This window comes from Mytilus galloprovincialis, chromosome 3, assembly GCF_965363235.1.
Source record: "Mytilus galloprovincialis chromosome 3, xbMytGall1.hap1.1, whole genome shotgun sequence".
NCBI classification, from domain to species: Eukaryota; Metazoa; Mollusca; class Bivalvia; order Mytilida; family Mytilidae; genus Mytilus; species Mytilus galloprovincialis.
Genome location: NC_134840.1, coordinates 80,914,863 through 80,935,671, shown reverse-complemented (window position 1 = coordinate 80,935,671; position 20,809 = coordinate 80,914,863). Strand labels below are relative to the sequence as shown.

The 20,809-nt window shown below is 32.6% G+C and overlaps 1 protein-coding gene across 2 annotated transcripts; it reads right to left on the bottom strand.

Annotated features, from left to right (window-relative positions):
* Window positions 1-7,332: 7,332 nt before the first annotated feature.
* On the bottom strand, window positions 7,333-18,361 carry LOC143069087 (uncharacterized). Of its 2 annotated transcripts, none has more exons than XM_076243539.1 (6): window positions 18,207-18,361; window positions 13,351-13,496; window positions 11,887-12,007; window positions 11,112-11,248; window positions 9,802-9,877; window positions 7,333-8,960 (listed from the first exon to the last, which is right to left on the bottom strand). In XM_076243539.1, exons 1-6 carry the CDS (start codon window positions 18,241-18,243, stop codon window positions 8,554-8,556), a joined length of 924 nt encoding a protein of 307 aa, XP_076099654.1. In that variant the 5' UTR covers window positions 18,244-18,361; the 3' UTR covers window positions 7,333-8,553. The 2 variants fall into 2 exon arrangements, with proteins under 2 accessions (XP_076099654.1, XP_076099655.1); XM_076243540.1 differs by having other exon boundaries at window positions 13,351-13,493; window positions 18,207-18,339.
* Between the last annotated feature and the right edge of the window lie 2,448 nt (window positions 18,362-20,809).

Here is a 20,809-nt window from a genome sequence, read left to right as displayed (position 1 = left end):
CCCTCAGACTTATAGCCCTGATTTTTCGGGATCAAATGTTTCTTATTTATTTGTCTTTTGTTCATCGATTGTCCTTCTGTATTCTGTTAGTGTTGCATTCCTTTTGTAATCTAGTAATTTTGTTATGAACTTGATCATGAGTTTACCATTTTTGCTTTATCATGCACATTGGTCTTTTGATGTTGTTCCTAGAAACTTCAGTCTTACACAGAATTTATACATTTTGCTTTGAGACCAAAAAATTATTAAAACAAAACTTCATTTTCAGATTATGAAAGGGTCTTCGGAACACCCAGAAAGCATGATTTTGCATCATTTGTTCTATAGCTTCTTGGGCCTTCAGTGACTCCAAAACCCTTTAAAAATAAATTTGCCTCGCTCCGCTCGGCGTAGTATGTTTGCCAATACATTTTAAAAGTGACTAGTTATAACAAAACTTTAATACTATGTATGTATGCAATACATGTATATGCAGTTGGGAATTTTAAAGATTCATTTCTGCAGAGGGGATGGTTAATCTAATTAAATGGTACATAATGACTTGACTATACTATATGTATTATTTATAACAAACAAATCATTTAAAAATTGTATGTTTTCGAATATCAAAAATATAGTGGTGAAAATGAATAATCAGTCCCTTGCTTTAATGAAAATGAAAAATCTTGCTTCAATAATGTAGAAAATGAATAATCTGTCCTCTTAGTTTACAAAAATAAATAAACGATCAAAAACATATCCTCCTATTCCCTGACAGAATACAGAGAGTCTCTGTATATCAAAGTAGTATAATCTTAGTTTACATGTAGATAAACGCCGAAAATAATTCTCTTCTCTGAGGAGGTATAATAATTGTGGTTCTTGCGATCTAAACACCATGATATGAAACGCGAAAAATAATTGTCCTCTCTAAGGAGGTATAATAGTTGTGATTCTTGCGATCTAAACACCATGATATGGAGAACGCTCTGAATGGCTTGTTTATTTTTCATTTTTGTTATCTATCATACGATTGGTTGTACTTGGCACGTGACATGTTTTACTTATTTTAATATATATATGCAACTGGTATGACCCCTTAGATAGTAAACGTTAACATTTAAGACAACAGTAGACAGAATACAGAGAGTCTCTATATATTGAAGTAGTATAATCGTAGTTTACATGTAGATAAACGCGAAAAATAATTGTCCTCTATAAAGAGGTATAATAGTTGTGGTTCTTGCGATCTAAACACCATGATATTGAGAACGCTGTGATTGGCTTATTTATTTTTCATTTTTGTTATCTATCATACGATTGGTTGTATTTGTGCATGTTTCAAACTTGAAGTCTTATCTATTACTAAAATTCAGTCTGATGACAGAATCATATCTGGACCCCTTTTTGTCGTTTTTCTCCCAAAATAACTCAATCTGACTGATAATCATAAGAATTGATGACAAATGCGACTATGCATGTTACCTATAGGACACAGAGGCATGATGATTGATTTATTGTGGAAGGAAGAGAAGCGACACACAAAATGAGGTCTTCTCGTTTAATAGTATAGATATAGCTAACAACATTGAAACGAGACGTTATATTCCCCTTTCATGATCGAGCGCTCTTAGAGAAAGATAATTTTTAAAAGGGTATCAGACCACAAGCTAAAAATAATAGCAATGAAACACCGTAGTTTGTTGGATAGGTTAGCTGGCAAAATCAATTTAAATAAATCCGAGTTGTAGGTTAGATTTTGCTTTTTTGCTTCGAAAGAATCCAGCAACTGCATTTTAATGATGTTTTTCATCATGGTATCAATGTATACAGTAGTATACAAATCATTAGTACAAACAAAGAAGTATTATCAAACAATGTATAATTCAACAATCGCGTTAATAGCTGATTCTGATATAGAAAATGTGTCAATAGTTTTATCCAAATAAATATGATAAATAAAGCTTCTGTTTCACTAAACCAACACGATTATGATAATTGATGATTGTCCTTGACTCCTCCCTATCTAAACCGGACCTCATCTTAAATGCCTAATAAACTGACCCATGTATTCAACGAAACTGACCCACATATTCAACTCGCATAATATTTTTTGAGTATATTTTTTTTCCAGATATATCAGATATTTTCATAACTGAGAATTAGTTTTATTATTATTTAAAACTAATAATCATACTTATTACTTATTTAACACTGATATGATGGTTGCGAAAGGTTTTAAAACTATGTAAGCATGTAGTTTACATAAAAACAAGCTATAAGTTGATAAAAGAATCATGCAGTTTTTTTAATTTATAGATATGTTGATGTTTCAACTTAATGTTAAATTCAGTTAGGTACTCCAAAACGGTAGAAGAATTTTAGTAAGCCAATTTTGAAAGGTGGTTGTATGAACGGAGGATAGAGGAACAGCTTTATAGCCCTTTTCCAATCATCTTGTTATAGAATCAAAAGAAATGATCTAAACATTATTAAAAAAAAATCTCTTAAAATCTAACTAGGTATTTTTGAAGCATGACTGTATTTTAAGTCCCATCATCATCCGCTTGTATATTCTAATGACTAAGTGGTCCGTTTAGACCTGGAGTTAGATCCAATTGATTTCATAAGTATGCACACTCAGAGAACATAAACGCAATTTAAATCTTAAACCAGTTGATGTGATACATGTACTAAAAATTTGAACGTTACCTTTAAAAAAAGTAGTCCTCATTTGGATAGACCACAAACATAGAAAATGTTCAAAAAGAAAACAAGGCTACACCAAAATACAGAGAGAAAAAATCACTGGCCAAAATACAAACATTTCAAAAAGAATGCCAACCAAAATTCCGAGTCTGAATGTGAATACATCATCAACACTTCAAGGGTAGGTCAGGAAACAAAAGCCCATAACCTTTTTTGGAAATGCATCAAACTGGAAAACAAGACAACATAGGAGTATCACTGTTCATTTTTGGTGAATGACGGTAAAGGGAAGCAAACCTACTGATACACCAATCTAAGTCATTATTCACCAGAGACAACGACAAAAACCTGCCTAAACATCAACATACATAAAGAACTCAATCTAATTCTTCGAAATAAAACATGAAGGTGTCGAAAAACTTCTAAGATAACAAAATACATCAGAAACATCAGAACCGAACGGCATACAAAACAGAGTCATCAAGGATTGCTTAAATGTAGCACCAGGACTTGCAACAAGTTCCGCGAGCGACAGTATGTGGATACCTTCTCTTCCATATCAACGAAGTGCCAGATGCAGTTAAATTTACCTTGAGACTTTAAACTGATGATTGTCTGCTATCCAGAAACACAAAAACACAACGTGACCACACCCTACTACAACAAGATCTGGTTAGCTACGAAAATAGGCCAACGACTGGCCGGGTATACGCTTCAACGGCAAGACATAGTAAATCTTGAGCAGTAAGAATAAAAGCCAGATATTGTACACCCTTGATGGACACGTACGCCATGCCAGCAAGTCAAACACAATCCATAACTAGGGCTACAGATATCAGAAGCACTAAAATAGACCACCTACATTTCAAATGTAACCAAAAAAGAAATTTAACACTTGGCTTTCTAAGACGTAACCTACAATTCTGCAAGAAACATGTCTTTGACAAGATCTACAGTGGAATATTGGGCAACAGTACGGGATCCATATGCATTGTACAACAAACAACATCAGTCACGTAGTAAGGATCAAACGTAGAGCAACGTGTTTCTTTACCTTGAATTACAAATCTAGAGAAAAATCGGTCACCAAAATGCATACCATACTGGAACTAGAAAGCCTGCATTCGAAAAGAACAACCAAAGACGGGTATTTATGTAATAAGTGGTTGAGGGTTTGGTCCAGGCTTCCACCTATCAAACCAAATGTTGGTAAATAGCAAAACCAAAAGGAATATCAAACACAAACGCTTTGTCAATTATAAGAGCACTAACATAGTAAACAACTCGACCACGAACAACTCAAGGCCAATTGATACAACAAATTGAAAAACCGTGTAATTTAAGAACTCATTCTTCGTTTATACTATGATCTCGGCATTGGAACCAATTGGAATAAGGCATAGCGTGCAACGTCAGAGGAGAGCTTCAAAACAGATCTTAAGTGCTCTCTGTCTCGTCGAGTTAAAGCCAGAATTTTTCTTTCGACCTAACGATAGATAACATTTCAGAATTTAGAAAAAGGACTAAGACAATAACCACAGAGACTGTCGATATTTTTGGTTCTATGGCTTTATCCCAATGTACTTCAGTAATTTGATTTCATGCAAGTTATGTCATTTGTTTGTTTCAGGAAAAACTTTTTTTGAGAGTTGTCAGGAACATACCAGAAGAACAAGCCTGGAGTGTTTTCATAAATTTAACTGATTATTCTCGACCTTTTCTTCGCCTCAACCAAGCATTTCATTAAACCTGAGACAACTATAGTAGTCTCAGATCAAACGTAGTGTCAACAACCCAGCCTTCCGAAGGTGAAAACAATTCTTCCCTCGTCTTCTCACTTAGAAGTGAAAACGGGATAACAATCTCGGCATCTATGTGGTGTCCATAAACACCTCTAGTTTTAGTTTTTAGTTCACATTGGTAATTTTTTTTGGTAATTATTTGGTCTGCAACATAATAGCCGTTTTCAGGAGGTAAATTTCTGGAATTTTTTTTTTAAATCTTAATTTCATATTGATATATATATATATATATATGAAGTATGAAAATGCGTTCAGGGTTAGATTAAACCTACCAGACAGACATGTACACCTTAAAATCCTTCAATACGGAAAAAACAGTGGCCATAGTGCTTATACAAATGCAGTGTCTGAGAAATGGAACAAAAAAGAAACTAAATTGCCCAATGTGTAATTAAAATGAGACCAAGGTAAAATGAAACCTGCAATCCGACATGGACACCATACGATCATTCTATATATCAAATATACTAAATAAGTAGTTGACTTTTTGTTTATACTATTGCAGATTCAGACATTTTGCTTATACTATTGGAGATTCAGACATTTTGCTTATACTATTGGAGATTCAGACATTTTGCTTATACTATTGGAGATTCAGACATTTTGTTTAAATACTATTGGAGATTCAGACATTTTGCTTATACTAGAATGAAATTCAAAACAGTGTGGCTGTGGCCATTGATTGACACATTAAATTCATCCATTGACTGGGACAATTTAGGTGAACGTTTGTATGTAACGACCACTGCTCACTATGTACTTTTTAAAGACACTTAAACTATGGGGTCAACAAAGGTTCTCAACACCTTAATAAAGTAATTCGAAAAATTAATCAGAAATAACACGATGTTTTGATTTATATCAATTATATAAATCAAAACATAAAGGTTATTCCTGATTAATTTTTCGAATTATTTTATAATTAAAGGCGTTAAGAAACCTTTGGTGACCCCACAGTTTAAATGTCTATCATAGGTACGTCGTGAACAGTGGTCGTTACAGACAAACGTTCACCTAAATTGTCCCGGTCAATGGATGAATCTAATTTGTCAATCAATGGCCACAACCACACTGTTTTGAATTTCATTCTATTGGAGATTCAGACATTTTGTTTATACTATTGGAGATTCAGACATTTTGCTTATACTATTGGAGATTCAGACATTTTGTTTATACTATTGGAGATTCAGACATTTTGCTTATACTATTGGAGATTCAGACATTTTGCTTATACTATTGGAGATTCAGACATTTTGTTTATACTATTGGAGATTCAGACATTTTGTTTATACTATTGGAGATTCAGACATTTTGCTTATACTATTGGAGATTCAGACATTTTGCTTATACTATTGGAGATTCAGACATTTTGCTTATACTATTGGAGATTCAGACATTTTGTTTATACTATTGGAGATTCAGACATTTTGTTTATACTATTGGAGATTCAGACATAACAATGAAACATTACCTTAATCACTGATCCATTAAATGATGCTTAGGTCAAGTGAACCCTATCCACCAAACATGTAGACCTTGCAAAGAACCCAAATATCAAATATATTGTTCCTATTACAAAGTATGACAGATGGAACGTGTCACTCATCTGCATACAATGTATGAAGCATCCAGGTTTTCTTCCTTCTAAAATATTAAGCTTTATATTTATAGGTAAAGCAGCTGCTTGATGGTCATGTCCTTCATTTTGGTACTTTTGTTGAAAGCAAGACAAAAATCTACATAAATTTTTAGTTCCTTTTTTAAAAGCTACAAAAAAAACCCATTAACTGTTAACTGATATCAAAGACATTCTTTAATGTACCAAGAATAAAAGTGAGTTTATATAGTATGTCGTGTTGCAATTTTTCCACAAATCTTCTGCTCATTATGGTAAATTGTTCATGCTATCTCAATTGTGGTTTCTTTTGAAAGTCGAGACATTAATCTGTATTTTTTTATAAATGAGATTTATGGTCTGTTCCATACAACAGAATTATATTGCAGTCACCATGGAGTATGGCATGATTGCTAATGTAATAACTTCACCACCACAGACCAAATGTAGTACGCAACTATAGCTCATCATACAGCCTTTAACAATTGAGTTTTAAGTAGGTTATTCCATAAAATAAATGAGAATATTCAAAAATATAAACCAAGATATTGTGAAATAGACAACTCTAGGCGCGGATCCAGAGGGGGGGGTTCCGGGGGTTGGAACCCCCCCCCCCCTTTTTTTTGGACGATCAATGCATTTGAATGGGGACATGTAATTGGAACCCCCCCCTTTGTCCTGGGTTAGGAACCCCCCTTTTTAAAATGGCTGGATCCGCCCCTGAACTCAATCCCCATAAGAAATAGATGTAGAAATAAACAATAGACAGAAAATTAAGATTCAGCAATACGCAAACCGTAATAAATGGTGAACATAGGATACCCAGAAGGGTAAGCAGATTCTGCTGAGCAAGTGTTACCTGCTATATTGTTCTATGTATTGAACACTTAATCCATGCAACATTTCTTGATTTTAATTTTAAGAAATATAGTTGGAGTTTCAAGATTGCTTGCGTAAACTTTGAAATATGTTGCTTTTAAATTTTGATTACTGTACATGTAAATTCAAAAATTTATTATTGCGATTTTGTCATTTTAGACTAAAATATAATTTAAATTTTGCAATATTGAGAAAAATCCTGTTCAAAATGAGTTTAAATTGGTTCGATCATGAACCTGTCACATTTTTTGCAATAATAAAACATCACTTTAATTTCTGTATTTACAGTACCGGTAATTAACCAAGAAAAATCTATGTAAAGCATGTTGACATTAATAATAAGATGTATATTATATAACAATATATTTTCAAATAATTCAATAGCACACTCAGTAAATATATATGTTATTCAGGGCATGGGATTAAAATAATTGTTTTCACATTTGAGCAGAGCTACAATGTTGCCTGACTTAAAGTGGTATTCCAAAGCATACTTAATTCATAACTAATTTGTGATTTTCTAATGAATATTCAATCATTGTCAAAGTATGAAAAAATCCATCAATGGTATCATGATATAATAAAACTTATCTATACTAATTTGATGCTTAAGCTGATAAAAAGCAGTTGATTCACTTCTTTCCTCCTTTTCAATAATTGAATTATATTTTTTCAGTAATGGTTTGTCCCTGTGTAACACTTACCCAGTAAACTACATTTAAATGCATTAGATTTGTATGATTTTGTCCACATCTGTTTAAAAAATTAAAGGAGTAGGGGCAATAAGGCCCTTATTTGGCCCAAAAATTACTGCAAATTTAAAAGTTATCATACATATTCTTAAATTACTGAAAACTTGACTTAGGTATACATGTAAGATATCGGGTACTAAGAAAAACAAAACAAATTTGACATCGAACACATAACCATGGCAACAAATCATGAATAACTTGCATATTTTGTTAAATCTCGTGATTTTCCTTGTTTTTTATCAAATTTAAAGTATATGTTAGATTGAAAAAGTATGTGTGCACCTCAGAAACAACTTTATATTTGGTGAGATTTTGTCAATAGTTATAATAAAGCTTCTGTTAAATTATTTTGTTGTTTCTCGGCTGCGCAGGTTGTTTCCATAACGGAAATACAGATAGAAAACTGCATAAGTTCTGTATTTTTCATCGTTTTTGTGAAAATAGTACACATTATGATGTAATTGTGACGTCATCAGATAAAAATCTTTATGTTTTTTATTCAGATTTCTGGATCCTATGCATTTCTAAACATTATGTGCCAATTTGAAATAGTTATCAAACATTTTATTTTCTTGGGCCAAAACTAGGCCTTAATGCCCCTACTCCTTTGATAAATACATAATTTCATAACCATTTATTAAAACAGCATAGCTATGTCTGGCATTCTGACAAATTTGCAAGAAGCTTAACAAAAACTAAATGAAATCATTTGCATCAATGTAACAGTATCTTTTCATTCAAAATATTCCATATACCGGTATTTATTCTTGAAAACATCACAATTTCACTTTTAAAGCAATCTTAAGGGGTATTCAGTCTATTCATCGGTAAATTTAATAGTTTGTAATGATGAAAAAGCATCTGCTGCTGATTTGATCAGATTACAAATTTGTATGCTATAGTCCACACTTGATGATGACTGCAGTTGCTGTGTCGCCCATTCTATTTTGTGCCGTAAAACATCCTCTGTATAGGATAAGGTATTTGTACACTGCGATCGGCTAGGTGTTCTTGTCACTGTCGGCTGTGAGGACATAGCAGCGGTATTTCTTAACGATGGAGATGATGGCATTGTTGCAACATTTCCAAACCGTGATGAGGAAGGCATTCCAGCGGTTGCAGAGGAGGACATTGTAGCAGTATTTGCTAACATTTCTGACATTGCACCTGCATTTGCTAACATATCAGAGGATGATGACATTTTTACTGCTGTTGGTGTCTTATCTGAAATAAAAGAATACGGTTTTAAGGAAAAAAGATGCATATTGTCTAATACTAAGTTATCTAAATATAAATTCTACCACTGAAGCAAGTGTGACACAATATCTATCAACTTCAGACAGTAAAATTTTTAAATTTAAAATTCAACTGTTGAGAGTGGATAAATATTCTATTGCATAAGATTTGGTGGTGGAATCTGTTAATCAACAGGTCTGGAAAATTATATATCTTGCAATAATTAGAAAAAATAGTTTTTTAAAGGAAAAGCAAATCACTTTTTAACAAACAATACCTTAATAAATGAAATATCGTTAAATAAATGGCATCAAATTTACGACTAGGACTTTCTAGAAACTCCATTCCAAAAGTTATATTCTGATTTAAAATAACAATTAATCCAGATTATTTCCCTTTTTGGGAAGTATACTGGTATAAATTCTGTTTAGCTACAGTGCACATCAAGGGTGAAAATAAAAACAGAAAACAGTGAGTAACTAAGTTTACAAGGATTCACAGCTTTATAATCGAGTTTGATAACAAGTAGGTTAGAACAAGAAAAATATAATTACCCATTTTCGTATTTATATAAATCAAATATAATCTTTAAATCAACAGGGTTTTAAAGCTGCTGGTTGCTGAATCTTCATTGAGTTTCATTGCCAGGAAGCAGTTCTATTTCCAGAAATGGGAGATAACCGACTTCAAAAATTTAATTTTAGAGTAAAATTTGTGATTCTGGAAAAGGCTATAGGAATTGGTACAGCCTATATTCTAGATTGATTGATTGATTGATGTTAAATACAACTAATAATAAAATGTATTCTCTATCTGGATTGGCCCATACCTTTTCCATCATTAAGAATTTCACAGGATACACAAAGATCTTTTTCATTTCTGCCTTTTTCTTTTAACAGAATAGTCTAAAATAAAGATTTAAATATTCATACAAGTATTCATTTTAATAAACAAGAATAACTTGGATCTTTCTGCTGTTTCATTGACATAATAAAGTACTGATAATTAGAAGGTTGTGTATAAAACCAGCAATCAGTTTATTCTAATAATGTGAATAATGCTAGTGAAACCATTTATAATAAACATATGGAATGAGGATAAAATGCAAGAGTCTATAAACATTTAACAGTATTCAATAGAAATATCAAAATTTGGGATTTATTCATGCAATTTTGGGGCCCTTTATAGCTTGTTGTTCGGTGTGAGCCAAGGCTCCGTGTTGAAGGCTGTACATTGACCTATAATGGTTTACTTTTTTAAAATCGTTATTTGGATGGAGAGTTGTCTCATTGGCACTCACACCACATCTTCCTATATCTAAATATTACTGTTCTATCTTTTAAACTTTAGACATCCATCAAAATATTAATGAGAAAAACCAATGGCTTAGATTTGTATTTTATGGTCTATCATATATACATGTATATGCTTACTAATTTTTGGTCAATCAATTCATAACTTCTTAAGAGCCTGTGTTGCTCACCTTGGTATATGTGCACCTTCAACAATGGACACTTTCCAACATTGTAGACTAGAATAGAATTTTTTACAAAAATCCCTTTTTTGTTGATCTTGTCCTGCTGATAATTTTTTCTGTATACAGTTTCTCTTTTTTCAATGTCTTTAGGTTTTGCCCAAAACACAAAAGAGGATAAAAAACATCCATCATTTAAGGGCAAAACCTCCTATAAAGTGTCTTCTAAACTTTTTTCCAAAATTTGTCTGGTTTGTAGATCTATTCTTATTGGTAGTTGTTTAATTATCTATTATAGTTTTTAGGATAAAGATAGCCAAAAATACTAAAAATTGGTAAAAATCATTACTACACTGTCATCAGTAACTCCAATAACAACTGAAGAATTTGTTTGAAGATCTTGTCCTAATGAACACCTTTTCTTCCAAAATTTCTATTTAGCTATAAGTTTTCAAGAAAATAGACAAAAAAGCCAAATAATAAGTTAGAAATTGTTATTAAAGGGCAATAACTCTAAGAAGTTGTCTGATGATTTTGGCATTGATGTTGACTAATTTGAAGTACCTGTCTTGCCGAACAATTTTGTTTTCCTTTTGGCCAGGTGTCAGAGCTAACAATACCACACACAAGTTATAAATGACAACACAAAGGAAAAATTTACATACATCACATTTACTGCATGTAGATCCTAACATTTTGTATCCCTTCAGCAAATAATCTCCTAAGAGTTTACTAATTGCATCAGACCTGTCTTGTCTCTCTTCTCTCTGTGAACATTGCTCTGAAGCTTCAATCTGAAATACTAAAGAAAGAAAGTAATGACTATATGTTTAAAATACAGATCCAAGCTTTACTAACAGAACTTTCGTAAACCTCTGGTTTTGTAAGATTAATAGGCACCTTCAAAATTGTGAAGGCTGAAATTTCATTGGCTGATGTAATAATTACATGAACAGAAAGTAAACACAAAGTTTTTAGATTCTGGTTAAAAAAAAACTTGGACATAGGATATTTTTTTTAATCAGATAATGAGATTGAAATATATGCATTTACTTTCTAAAATGTCTATAGTACGAAAAATGTGAAAAGTGTTAAATAAAGGATCCGATCTACATGAGCTAGTGGTTCAGGAAATTTTACATTTTTTCAACTAGTATGTTTTGGTAAATACAAGTTATAGTATGTTTGATTGATTGATTTTTGTTTGATTGATTGATTTTTGGAGTTTAACACCACTTTCTCCACAGGGTATCAAGAGTTTCATTGACCTTTGACAGGAAAACTGGCAATCATAATTACTTAAGATGAGTCCATCTAGTATGTTTGAATTGTTAAAGAGCAGGATCACTTTTGGTATTCTCCATGAGAGACTGCTTAATAGAGGTTTGATTGTATGCCTTTTCAACATGCCCGTTTTTGAATAAGCATGAAGAAACTTACCAGGGTTGTTTTCTTGAAATTCTTCTTGAAATTCTTCTGGGATGTTTTCTTGTGTATCTTCATCAAGTTCTTTGCAGGCTATACAATACTTTTCCCCAATTGGAGTTTCTAATAATATTGTCTGCAAAGAAAGCAGCATGAAGTTTAATTACCTGTATACTATGTGGACAGACATCCTAGTACTCGGTTAAGTAAGTGCAACCAAAAAAAGTAAAATCAAATATATAATCGGTGCAATTAGGGGGAAGATTTACTGTTTCCAATAATATTTTCGTGTATAGAAAACATTAAACAGACAATTTTCTCCCTAAATGCTTGATTTTACTTCTTTAAGTTGCTCTTACTTGACCACATTCCAGGATGTACTACCACAGAAAGGTAATCTGTCAAAAAAGTTTAAACTCAAGGGTCTTTATACATGTTATATGTAGGTGATTATGAAAATACACTATTCAAATGTTTGTCTGCAGAAATTTTTTTCTTATCTAAATCTATGCCAAAACATTCATCATTGTTAATGCAAGGAAATAAAAAGAAATTAAATTTGATTTGGCCTTATCATATAACTTTTCCTTCTGATAGGGCATAAAAAAAACTTACATGTAGTTAGTCAGAGTAAAAAATGTCTTCCATTTCTTCTAGTTTGTTGAGCCCTGAATTTAAAGCAAAAAAGGAAAACGTATGATAAGGCAACAATTTCGCCCTTTCAATTTGAAAAAAAAAATCTATTACTGAATAACACCCTTCAAACAACCTTGCAATACACACCCAGTCTGATAGTTGCAACTATGCACCGGAAATTCTCTTTAATATTTGCTAAAATATGTCTTTAATAAAACTTATTCATAGAACAAAATGCAAAAGCTGTAAAAATTGTCTGATTTCAAAATCTTATCTTTAATTGTGTCAGTTTTTAGGTTAAGCAACAGCTTTACCCAAAATGATGTATTGCAACATGTTATAATTAGCTTATGTAAAGATGTCAATGTTCACGAGTGAAAAATCTGTTTGGGTGATGATGTTACTCAATTTCAATATTACCAAAGTATATGAAGAATGGTAGTTGTAAGTAGATATGTAAATGGTAACAAAGATGACATGTTTTCCATTTAATTAACATGACTATATATTGTTTTGTTTGTTCATCACTAAAAATGTTTATATAAGTTTGAAAGACTGAATAATTTTACAAATTTTATGGGATATTTTTTTTTTTGGGGGGGGGGATTTTTTTCCAGTACACATAAGGTGATTGACAGTTTCTATGATGATGATCAAATTTCACAGCCAGTGCTTGTGATTGTTGGTAATTCACTCTATGAGTAATTATTCATCAGAGTGGTATCAATAAATAATCAGTTTCTCTCCCCCTCCCATTGCACAAACATCCCCTAACACCATAAAGACTATTTTTTAACTGAATCACCTTGTGTGTGCTTGTACTGTATCTTAAATTTTTTTTACCTCACAAAATTGGCAAGTTGAACCAAGCATTTTGTAACCTTTAAGGAGGTATTCACCCATTATGCTACTAATCTTATCAGAGCGTTCTCTTCGTGCTTGAATAACTTTCCTTTCAGCATCAGTTGGAGGCTGCCATTCATAATCTTCTGTAAAAGATCTTTTATTTTTATCATTTCATTTTGTAAAAAAAAATTGCCAGATTTCAATTTCAAGTCATAAACTCAAAATACAATGAAATACAGCACTTTTTCGTTCATTTCACTTGATTGACCATTTTTGATTCTAAAGCCCCATAAAAATGCCCCTGAACTTGGTAGGCCATCTCCACATTTAGCAATGGGGTATTTATCTGACTGAACAAGTGTATGTTTATGTTTCTCCAGATCAATTGTTTGGTACTTGGTCAAAACATTGCTTTTTTTTTTTTATTATAACAGTTCTTTGAGGCGGTCTCACTAATTAGCGACAAGAAGAATTCAAGCGACAAGAAGTGACAAGAAGGGACAAGAAACTATTTAGCGAAAAGAAAACATATTTTTTTTAATTAAAATTATACTATGGACCAGTTCTGGTCATGGGCGCAGTCTGATATGTACTCCAGATCACTTTGTGCCGCTAGTTAAAGCTAGCCACAATATATCTGTTATTGATATAGACAGTATGCATAACTTTCCTACTTTAGATAGCACAAGAAATGAATCAAATGTGTGTCCAACAATTTTTAATACCACTGTTAAGTCTCTAGATGAATCTTTTGATTCAGTTGATCAAGGCAATAAACGCAGTGACACATGTCATGTAGAATTAGATAACTCTTATACTGATGTAAAGGTAGACAGCATATCTTGCACGCTCGAGACAAATGAATCAAATGAATCAACTGATTCAAATATTCAAAATGAAAATATAATTAAAAAAACTTTAGATGGCAAGTTTTTATCAACTGATCAGATTTTAAATGTGCTGGTAAATGAAAATGTTTCTCATACTGAGATACCAGGCTCGGTAAAAGAGAAGGAGTACTTTTGTATAAATATTATGTTAGATATGAATGTACATATTACTATATAATGACTAAAAAGAAATTAAGAAAAAAAAAATATGGACCCCAAGGTAGAACCAGGTCCTCGTCGTGGGGTCTGGAAACATGCTTAAATAATAAAGATGGCAAAGCGTGGCTGAGAGTTCTACAAATAAAGCATCGCATTGACATAACAAGATTACAGTAAGAGCATATCATTAAGCAAATGAATCAAAATATTCTATTCTATTATGCCCACTCCATATATATCTCCATTCATATTCATACTTTGACTTTGCTGAAAACAGATAAATACATTATCTTATACATATTCTTTATATTTAAACATAAAAAAAAGAAGCTCAATCTCTTTCTTCTTCACAAATGTTTAATTTCTTCATCTACCAATTTATTAATATAAACTTCACAATCTCTTTCTTCCTCACAAATGTTTAATTTCTTCGTCTATCTATATAATAAAACATTTTAATTAGACATATCTGCTCGTATATTAAAAAAAAAACACCATTAAATACAAATTTCTTTATATCTAATAAAAAAAAAATGTTTTCTTGTCCCTAAATAGTCTTCTTGTCGCTAATTAATGAGACCCATAAGAGGTTTAATCAATCTTTAAATAGCGTAATAGGCTTAATCATGTTAATGTATGTTTTAAATTATGGGGAATAGGTTGATGGAAAACCTAATGGTCAACAAATTGTGTAAATACATCTATAGTTGTTCATGACTTTTCAATTTTAATCTACATAGCCTTGCCAGACGTCATGATTAAGACTAATAGTCCACCAAAAACTCATCCGATCTAAAACCAGTCTTCCCTGGATCAACCACAAAATCAGGAAAATGTTTAAAAAGAAAACAAGGCTATATCAACAGGCAAAGAAAACCAACAACTGGACCAACGATAGGCATTTTCAAAAAGAATGTAAGAGGCAAATCAGAAAAGCTGAGTACAACTACATCAACACCACAATCCTAGAAGGGCTTGAAAACAACAACTCAAAACCCTTCTGGAAATATGTAAAATCAAGAAAACAGGACAACATAGGAATAGCACCCCTTAAAAGCAATGGACACCTAATCAATGACGGTATCGGGACCGTTCGCCCTAATAACATGTTCGCCCTAGGTCCGTTCGCTCTGAGTTCGTTCGCCCAGAGTCTGTTCGCCCTACTATAAAAATATTAATATTCAGGGCATTGGAAATTGATTAAACTTATTCAGATATTTCTATGGTATATATATCATGTATATTCTTGAAATTTATGGAAACATTGAAATATTTAAAAGTTTATGGCTTGTTTTTGATCATTAATTGTTCAATTACAAAATAATACGGATAACTGATTATTGTGAAACTTGTCTTCTGATGGATTAATAATAAAAACAAACGTTTTATTTTGATAAAATATTCAGCTTGAAATTAATAAAACTAATGATGTACGAACTGTTAATTATGAAACGGATTTACAAGTTCATTTATTTATACTGCATACTTTCGTGATTGACTGATTACAATTATTTTGTTAACAAATATCAATAAAGATAAATACATTGTATTCCAGTATTCTACTCTGCAAATCAAAGGGAAAATGATAAATTGATTGCGGCAATATAAATATTCTGTCAATTTTTTCAACAAACTTTAACATAATTTGTTCAAACACTTAAAATAATGCGATTAGACAACAATTAGAAAAAAATAATAATCAGGGCGAATGGACCCTGGGCGAACAGGTATCAGGGCGAACAGGTTCTCGGGCGAACATGAATCAGGGCGAACGGACCCGGATTCATCAATGACAGAAAAGGGAAAGCAGAATTACTGATTAAACAATTCAGTTCAGTATTCACAAGAGATAAAGACAAAACTCTGCCAACAACATCAAAGCATATAAAAAGCACAATACCTCCTTTAGACATAAAAACAGATGGAGTCGAAAAGCTGCTGAAAAAATTGAATACATCCAAGGCATCAGGTCCAGACGGCATACCAAACCGTATATTGAAAGAATGCTCAAAACAACTAGCACCTGGACTTACAATGATATTCTAGAAATCCATCAACACTGGTACATTACCAAGAGACTGGCTAAATGCAAATATATCAAGTGTCTTCAAAAAGGGAGATAAACATGCACCAGAAAACTACAGACCAGTATCACTAACATCTGTACCGTGCAAGCTACTGGAACATATTATCTGTAGACATATACTTAAACATCTAGAGAAGCACAGAGTATTTACATCACTAAACCATGGCTTCAGGTCAGGCTATTCCTGTGAAACCCAACTGCTAGTCACACTACATGACTTCATGAAAGCCTTTGACGCAGGAAAACAAATTGATGTAGCTATCCTGGACTTCTCCAAAGCATTTGACACTGTGCCACACAACAAACTACTGCACAAAATGAATGAATACGGTATAAGAGGACCTCTAAACAAATGGTTGGAGATGTTCCTAACCCAAAGGAAAATGAAAGCCGTCGTAGATGGAGAGGAATCAGAAGAAGCTTCAGTTGACTCCGGTGTACCACAAGGTACAGTACTAGGACCCCTTCTCTTCCTCTGCCACATTAACGACCTTCCAGATTCAGTACAATCATCTGTCAGACTTTTCGCAGATGACTGCCTCCTGTACAGGAACATAAATAGTCAACATGACCACACACTCCTACAGAGAGACCTCCAAAACCTAGAAGTATGGGCCAAAAACTGGGGCATGCGCTTCAATGCAAAGAAGTGCTATATACTTAGCATCAAGAACAAAAGCCAGAAGATGTACAGCCTAGACGGACATGTACTACAACAAGTCCAACACAACCCATCTAGGATTACAAATATCAGAACACCTAAAATGGACCACGCACATCTCATATGTAGCCAAGAAAGCCAATTCGACACTCTTCTTTCTGAGGAGAAATCTACGCTTCTGCCCAAAAGATTGCAAAAAGACCGCATATATATCATTAATACGATCAACTATGGAATATGGTGCCATAATATGGTACCCATATACACAACATGATATAAATCAATTAGAAAGAATACAACGCAGAGCAGCTAGATTCATTACAGGCGACTATAGGTCTAGAGAAGAGGGGTCAGTCACCAAAATGCTAGCCGAGTTAGAACTAGACAATCTACAAACGAGAAGAACAAGTCAACGGCTGGTATTTCTGTACAAAGTGGTTGAGGGGTTGGTCCCAGCTATTAATCCCAACGATTTTCTTGTTAAAAGTAAACCTAAGAGGAAAATCAAACCCAAAACATTTGACAATTTTGTAAGTGCCAATATAGTGACAAATTCAGTGAAGAACAATTCTAAGGCACTAGAAACTATTCCTAGCAACACCGATCCATATAAGAACTCTTTCTTCGTCAAGAGTATCCTACACTGGAACCAACTGGAAGACCGTATTGTATGCGAAGATACAGTTGAGAGCTTCAAGGCTGCTCTCCAACACCGCCAATAGGTGTCTCTCTCTCCCGTTGAGTAAAAGCCAGAATTGGTATCTTCAACGTATACATACAGATACAGACATACAGATACAGATCATTTTGTATTTAACAAAATTTCCAGATTCTTAGGACAGATTTGCGACATAAAGATTCATTACTCTAGACATAGACGATAGGAACTTGTTTCTATAATTATAAAACCTTACAATATCAATAGTGAATATGTTTTACAAAAACAAGCACCTGTGTGATGGAACACCCTCCCCCTTTTTATTTTCTTTTCTGCGTTGCGGCTCATAAAAAGAAACTGGATGTGAGTTTGACTTCATAGCATTGATGTTCATATTACCTAATGTCATGCTGCTAGACTTATTCATAATATTCATTGGAATATCGATTCAGATATGAAACATAAGAAAAATAACTTCCAAAACTTCTTTCGATCAACCATTCGGTATTCATCGGTAAATACCTGTGCATTCATTCATAATCTACCGAGGAGTACCGAACGCTAATTTCGTCTGGTATCCGACCTCACTTTACAAATAGGAGTAACGATCCAGGCTACAATTTTCATTGATAACGTCCCTTGATTTTGACATTATTAAATAAAAGAAAACCAAAACGTAGAAATAATATCTAAGATTAAGGGAAAAATCAAAACGACAATGGAATCCACCATTTACTACATTTGAAAATGCCTGTACCAAGTCAGGAATGTGACAGTTCTTGTCCATTCATTTTTGATGCGTTTTGTTATTTGATTTTGTCATGTGATTATGGACATTCCGAATTGATTTCCCGCTAAGTTCGATTTTACTTTTGGCCCACGGTTTGGGGACTTTTTTCGTGTGCAAGATTTCAGAAAACTAGAATTATTAGAGAATAAAAGTTTGTGTTTTCATAATTTGCATTAAACACGTTTTAAAACGATCAGAAAATTTGGGTTACACTAATGACTGGACCGAATGACAAAGATCAAAAATGCTAATAATTTTTTCATTTCTTAAAAGTTTAGATCTCAAATTTGAAATATAATAAGATTTTATCATTTCATATATAGATTTAAGAAAAAAAAATTTAAAAAAAATTTTAAAAAATGTAAGAAACTTTAGAAAACGTGACATGACCAACTCTGATAATGACAAGACCAACAACGGCAATGGCAGGACCAAATAAAAATGCTAATTACTTTTTTTATTTTTCAAAGGAATTATCTCAGATTTAAGATAAAAAATGATATGTCACATTTTGAAAAAGTCACCAGCCAACTTGATAAAATACTAATAGCAAGGATTTGCACACTAAGCAAATCAATGATCAAAGACATCCATTTCACTTACAAAGTACACAGTTAGCATTGCATTTTCTGTTTGTTTGTTTTCTATTCTTTAAACGGAATTTAATACTCGGCATGCAAGCCGATAATTTTACAGCCTTGTTTTTGTATTTATAGTTGAAAATGTTCAAAGAATTCATGTATTCAGTGACCGATTATGCATGGCATATAGATCCGGACGGATGTTTATGGAAAAAGTATCATTGCACAGTTTTAAAAATGTATAGACGTTACGCGCGATGTTCGTACATGTAAGCGTAACACAACGTCACGAATATTTCGTAACGTTCAAACAAAAATTCGACTGAAACGTTGTTTTTAAGCAAGTGCGACATTCTTGTAAGACTCCGCAAAATCGACGGTGCTTTTTAACTACTTATCGAAAATTCATGTATTTTAGTTATTTGAAAAATTAAGAAAAATAACATTTTAAAAAATCATAAAATTCTACCTTTATATGAGCACTGATAGGCAAAAAATTGACGTAAATTTGAGTTGAGTTCGTTTTTACGTCAAAAAGGGCGGTGCGACAACCTTGTCAGCCTTTGAAAAATCGCTCACAAATTACCATATATCATTTTTCAGGATATTTGTCTTTAAATTCATAAAATTAAGCAAATTAACATTGATGTAGTAAATACAAATACTAAACTTTTTCCATTTTAGATAAATGTTTTTTGATTCTCAAAACTGGAATCCCAATTTTTTTCCCGTGGGACAGATTTGCCCTTGTAGTATGGAACGCTTTTATTTTCTATGACGTCATCCTAACGTCATAAAAAATGCATAAAAGACTCAAAGAACCATTCTGTTAAATAATGGAAAAAAACGTTTTTCAAAATATTAAATAGTTTAGACGAAAATCATAGTTTAGTGGTTACAATTAATGAAATATGTTACGCGGGACACCCTAAAAATAGCCGTTTTTTTTAAATGAAGCTTGTCGCATGCAGCATAAAACATAGTTTCAACAATTATATTTTCGTTTTTATTTTAAAAAACATTATTTTTTAAAATACGTACAATTAGCAATGAATATGATACCACAAAATTATATATTTTGGACTTGCATCTTGCCAACTACACCGATTTTCCAATGAAGTACGAACATCGCGCGTAACGTCATAGAGTTGTTTTCAAAATTGGCAGCTTTTAAAATTGCCAAATGATGGATATTAATCAGAACAAGTAGAGAGAAGCCTCGATTTTTCGGGGAATGAGTACATATGTCAGTCTACAAAAATGTACCAACTTACAATGATGATGCGAGCCTTTTTCCGATAACACTTGAAATATTGACCGCTAAACTCTCATCAGATTGATTGATCGTAGGTTGCTTGAGCAGTAGGGCGTGATAATTCAAGTCAATTTAATATTCCATTAGAAAGAGTATAGTTAACCATTACATCTGCAACTAACAAACTTCAAATAACATTAAAACTAGTCATTGATATTATTAATTTGTGATTCTATGGAACATGTGTAACAAAAAAAATATGTTTCGGTGTGATATTTGTTCAACGGGACTAATTTCATAGGAAATATATGTTCCACCGGAATTAATTTCACAGAAAATAATGTTCCAGCACTGTAAAATTTGTTCTGAAACTAAT

Excerpts from the sequence above, each read along its gene's own strand:
- LOC143069087 (XM_076243539.1), bottom strand. The coding sequence starts at position 18,243 with ATGAATATTATGAATAAGTCTAGCAGCATGACATTAG. Across the intron at positions 13,497-18,206 it reads GTCTAGCAGCATGACATTAG|AAGATTATGAATGGCAGCCT; the intron begins GTAATATGAACA and ends GATCTTTTACAG. Across the intron at positions 9,878-11,111 it reads CTACATGCAGTAAATGTGAT|ACTATTCTGTTAAAAGAAAA; the intron begins GTATGTAAATTT and ends TCTTTATTTTAG.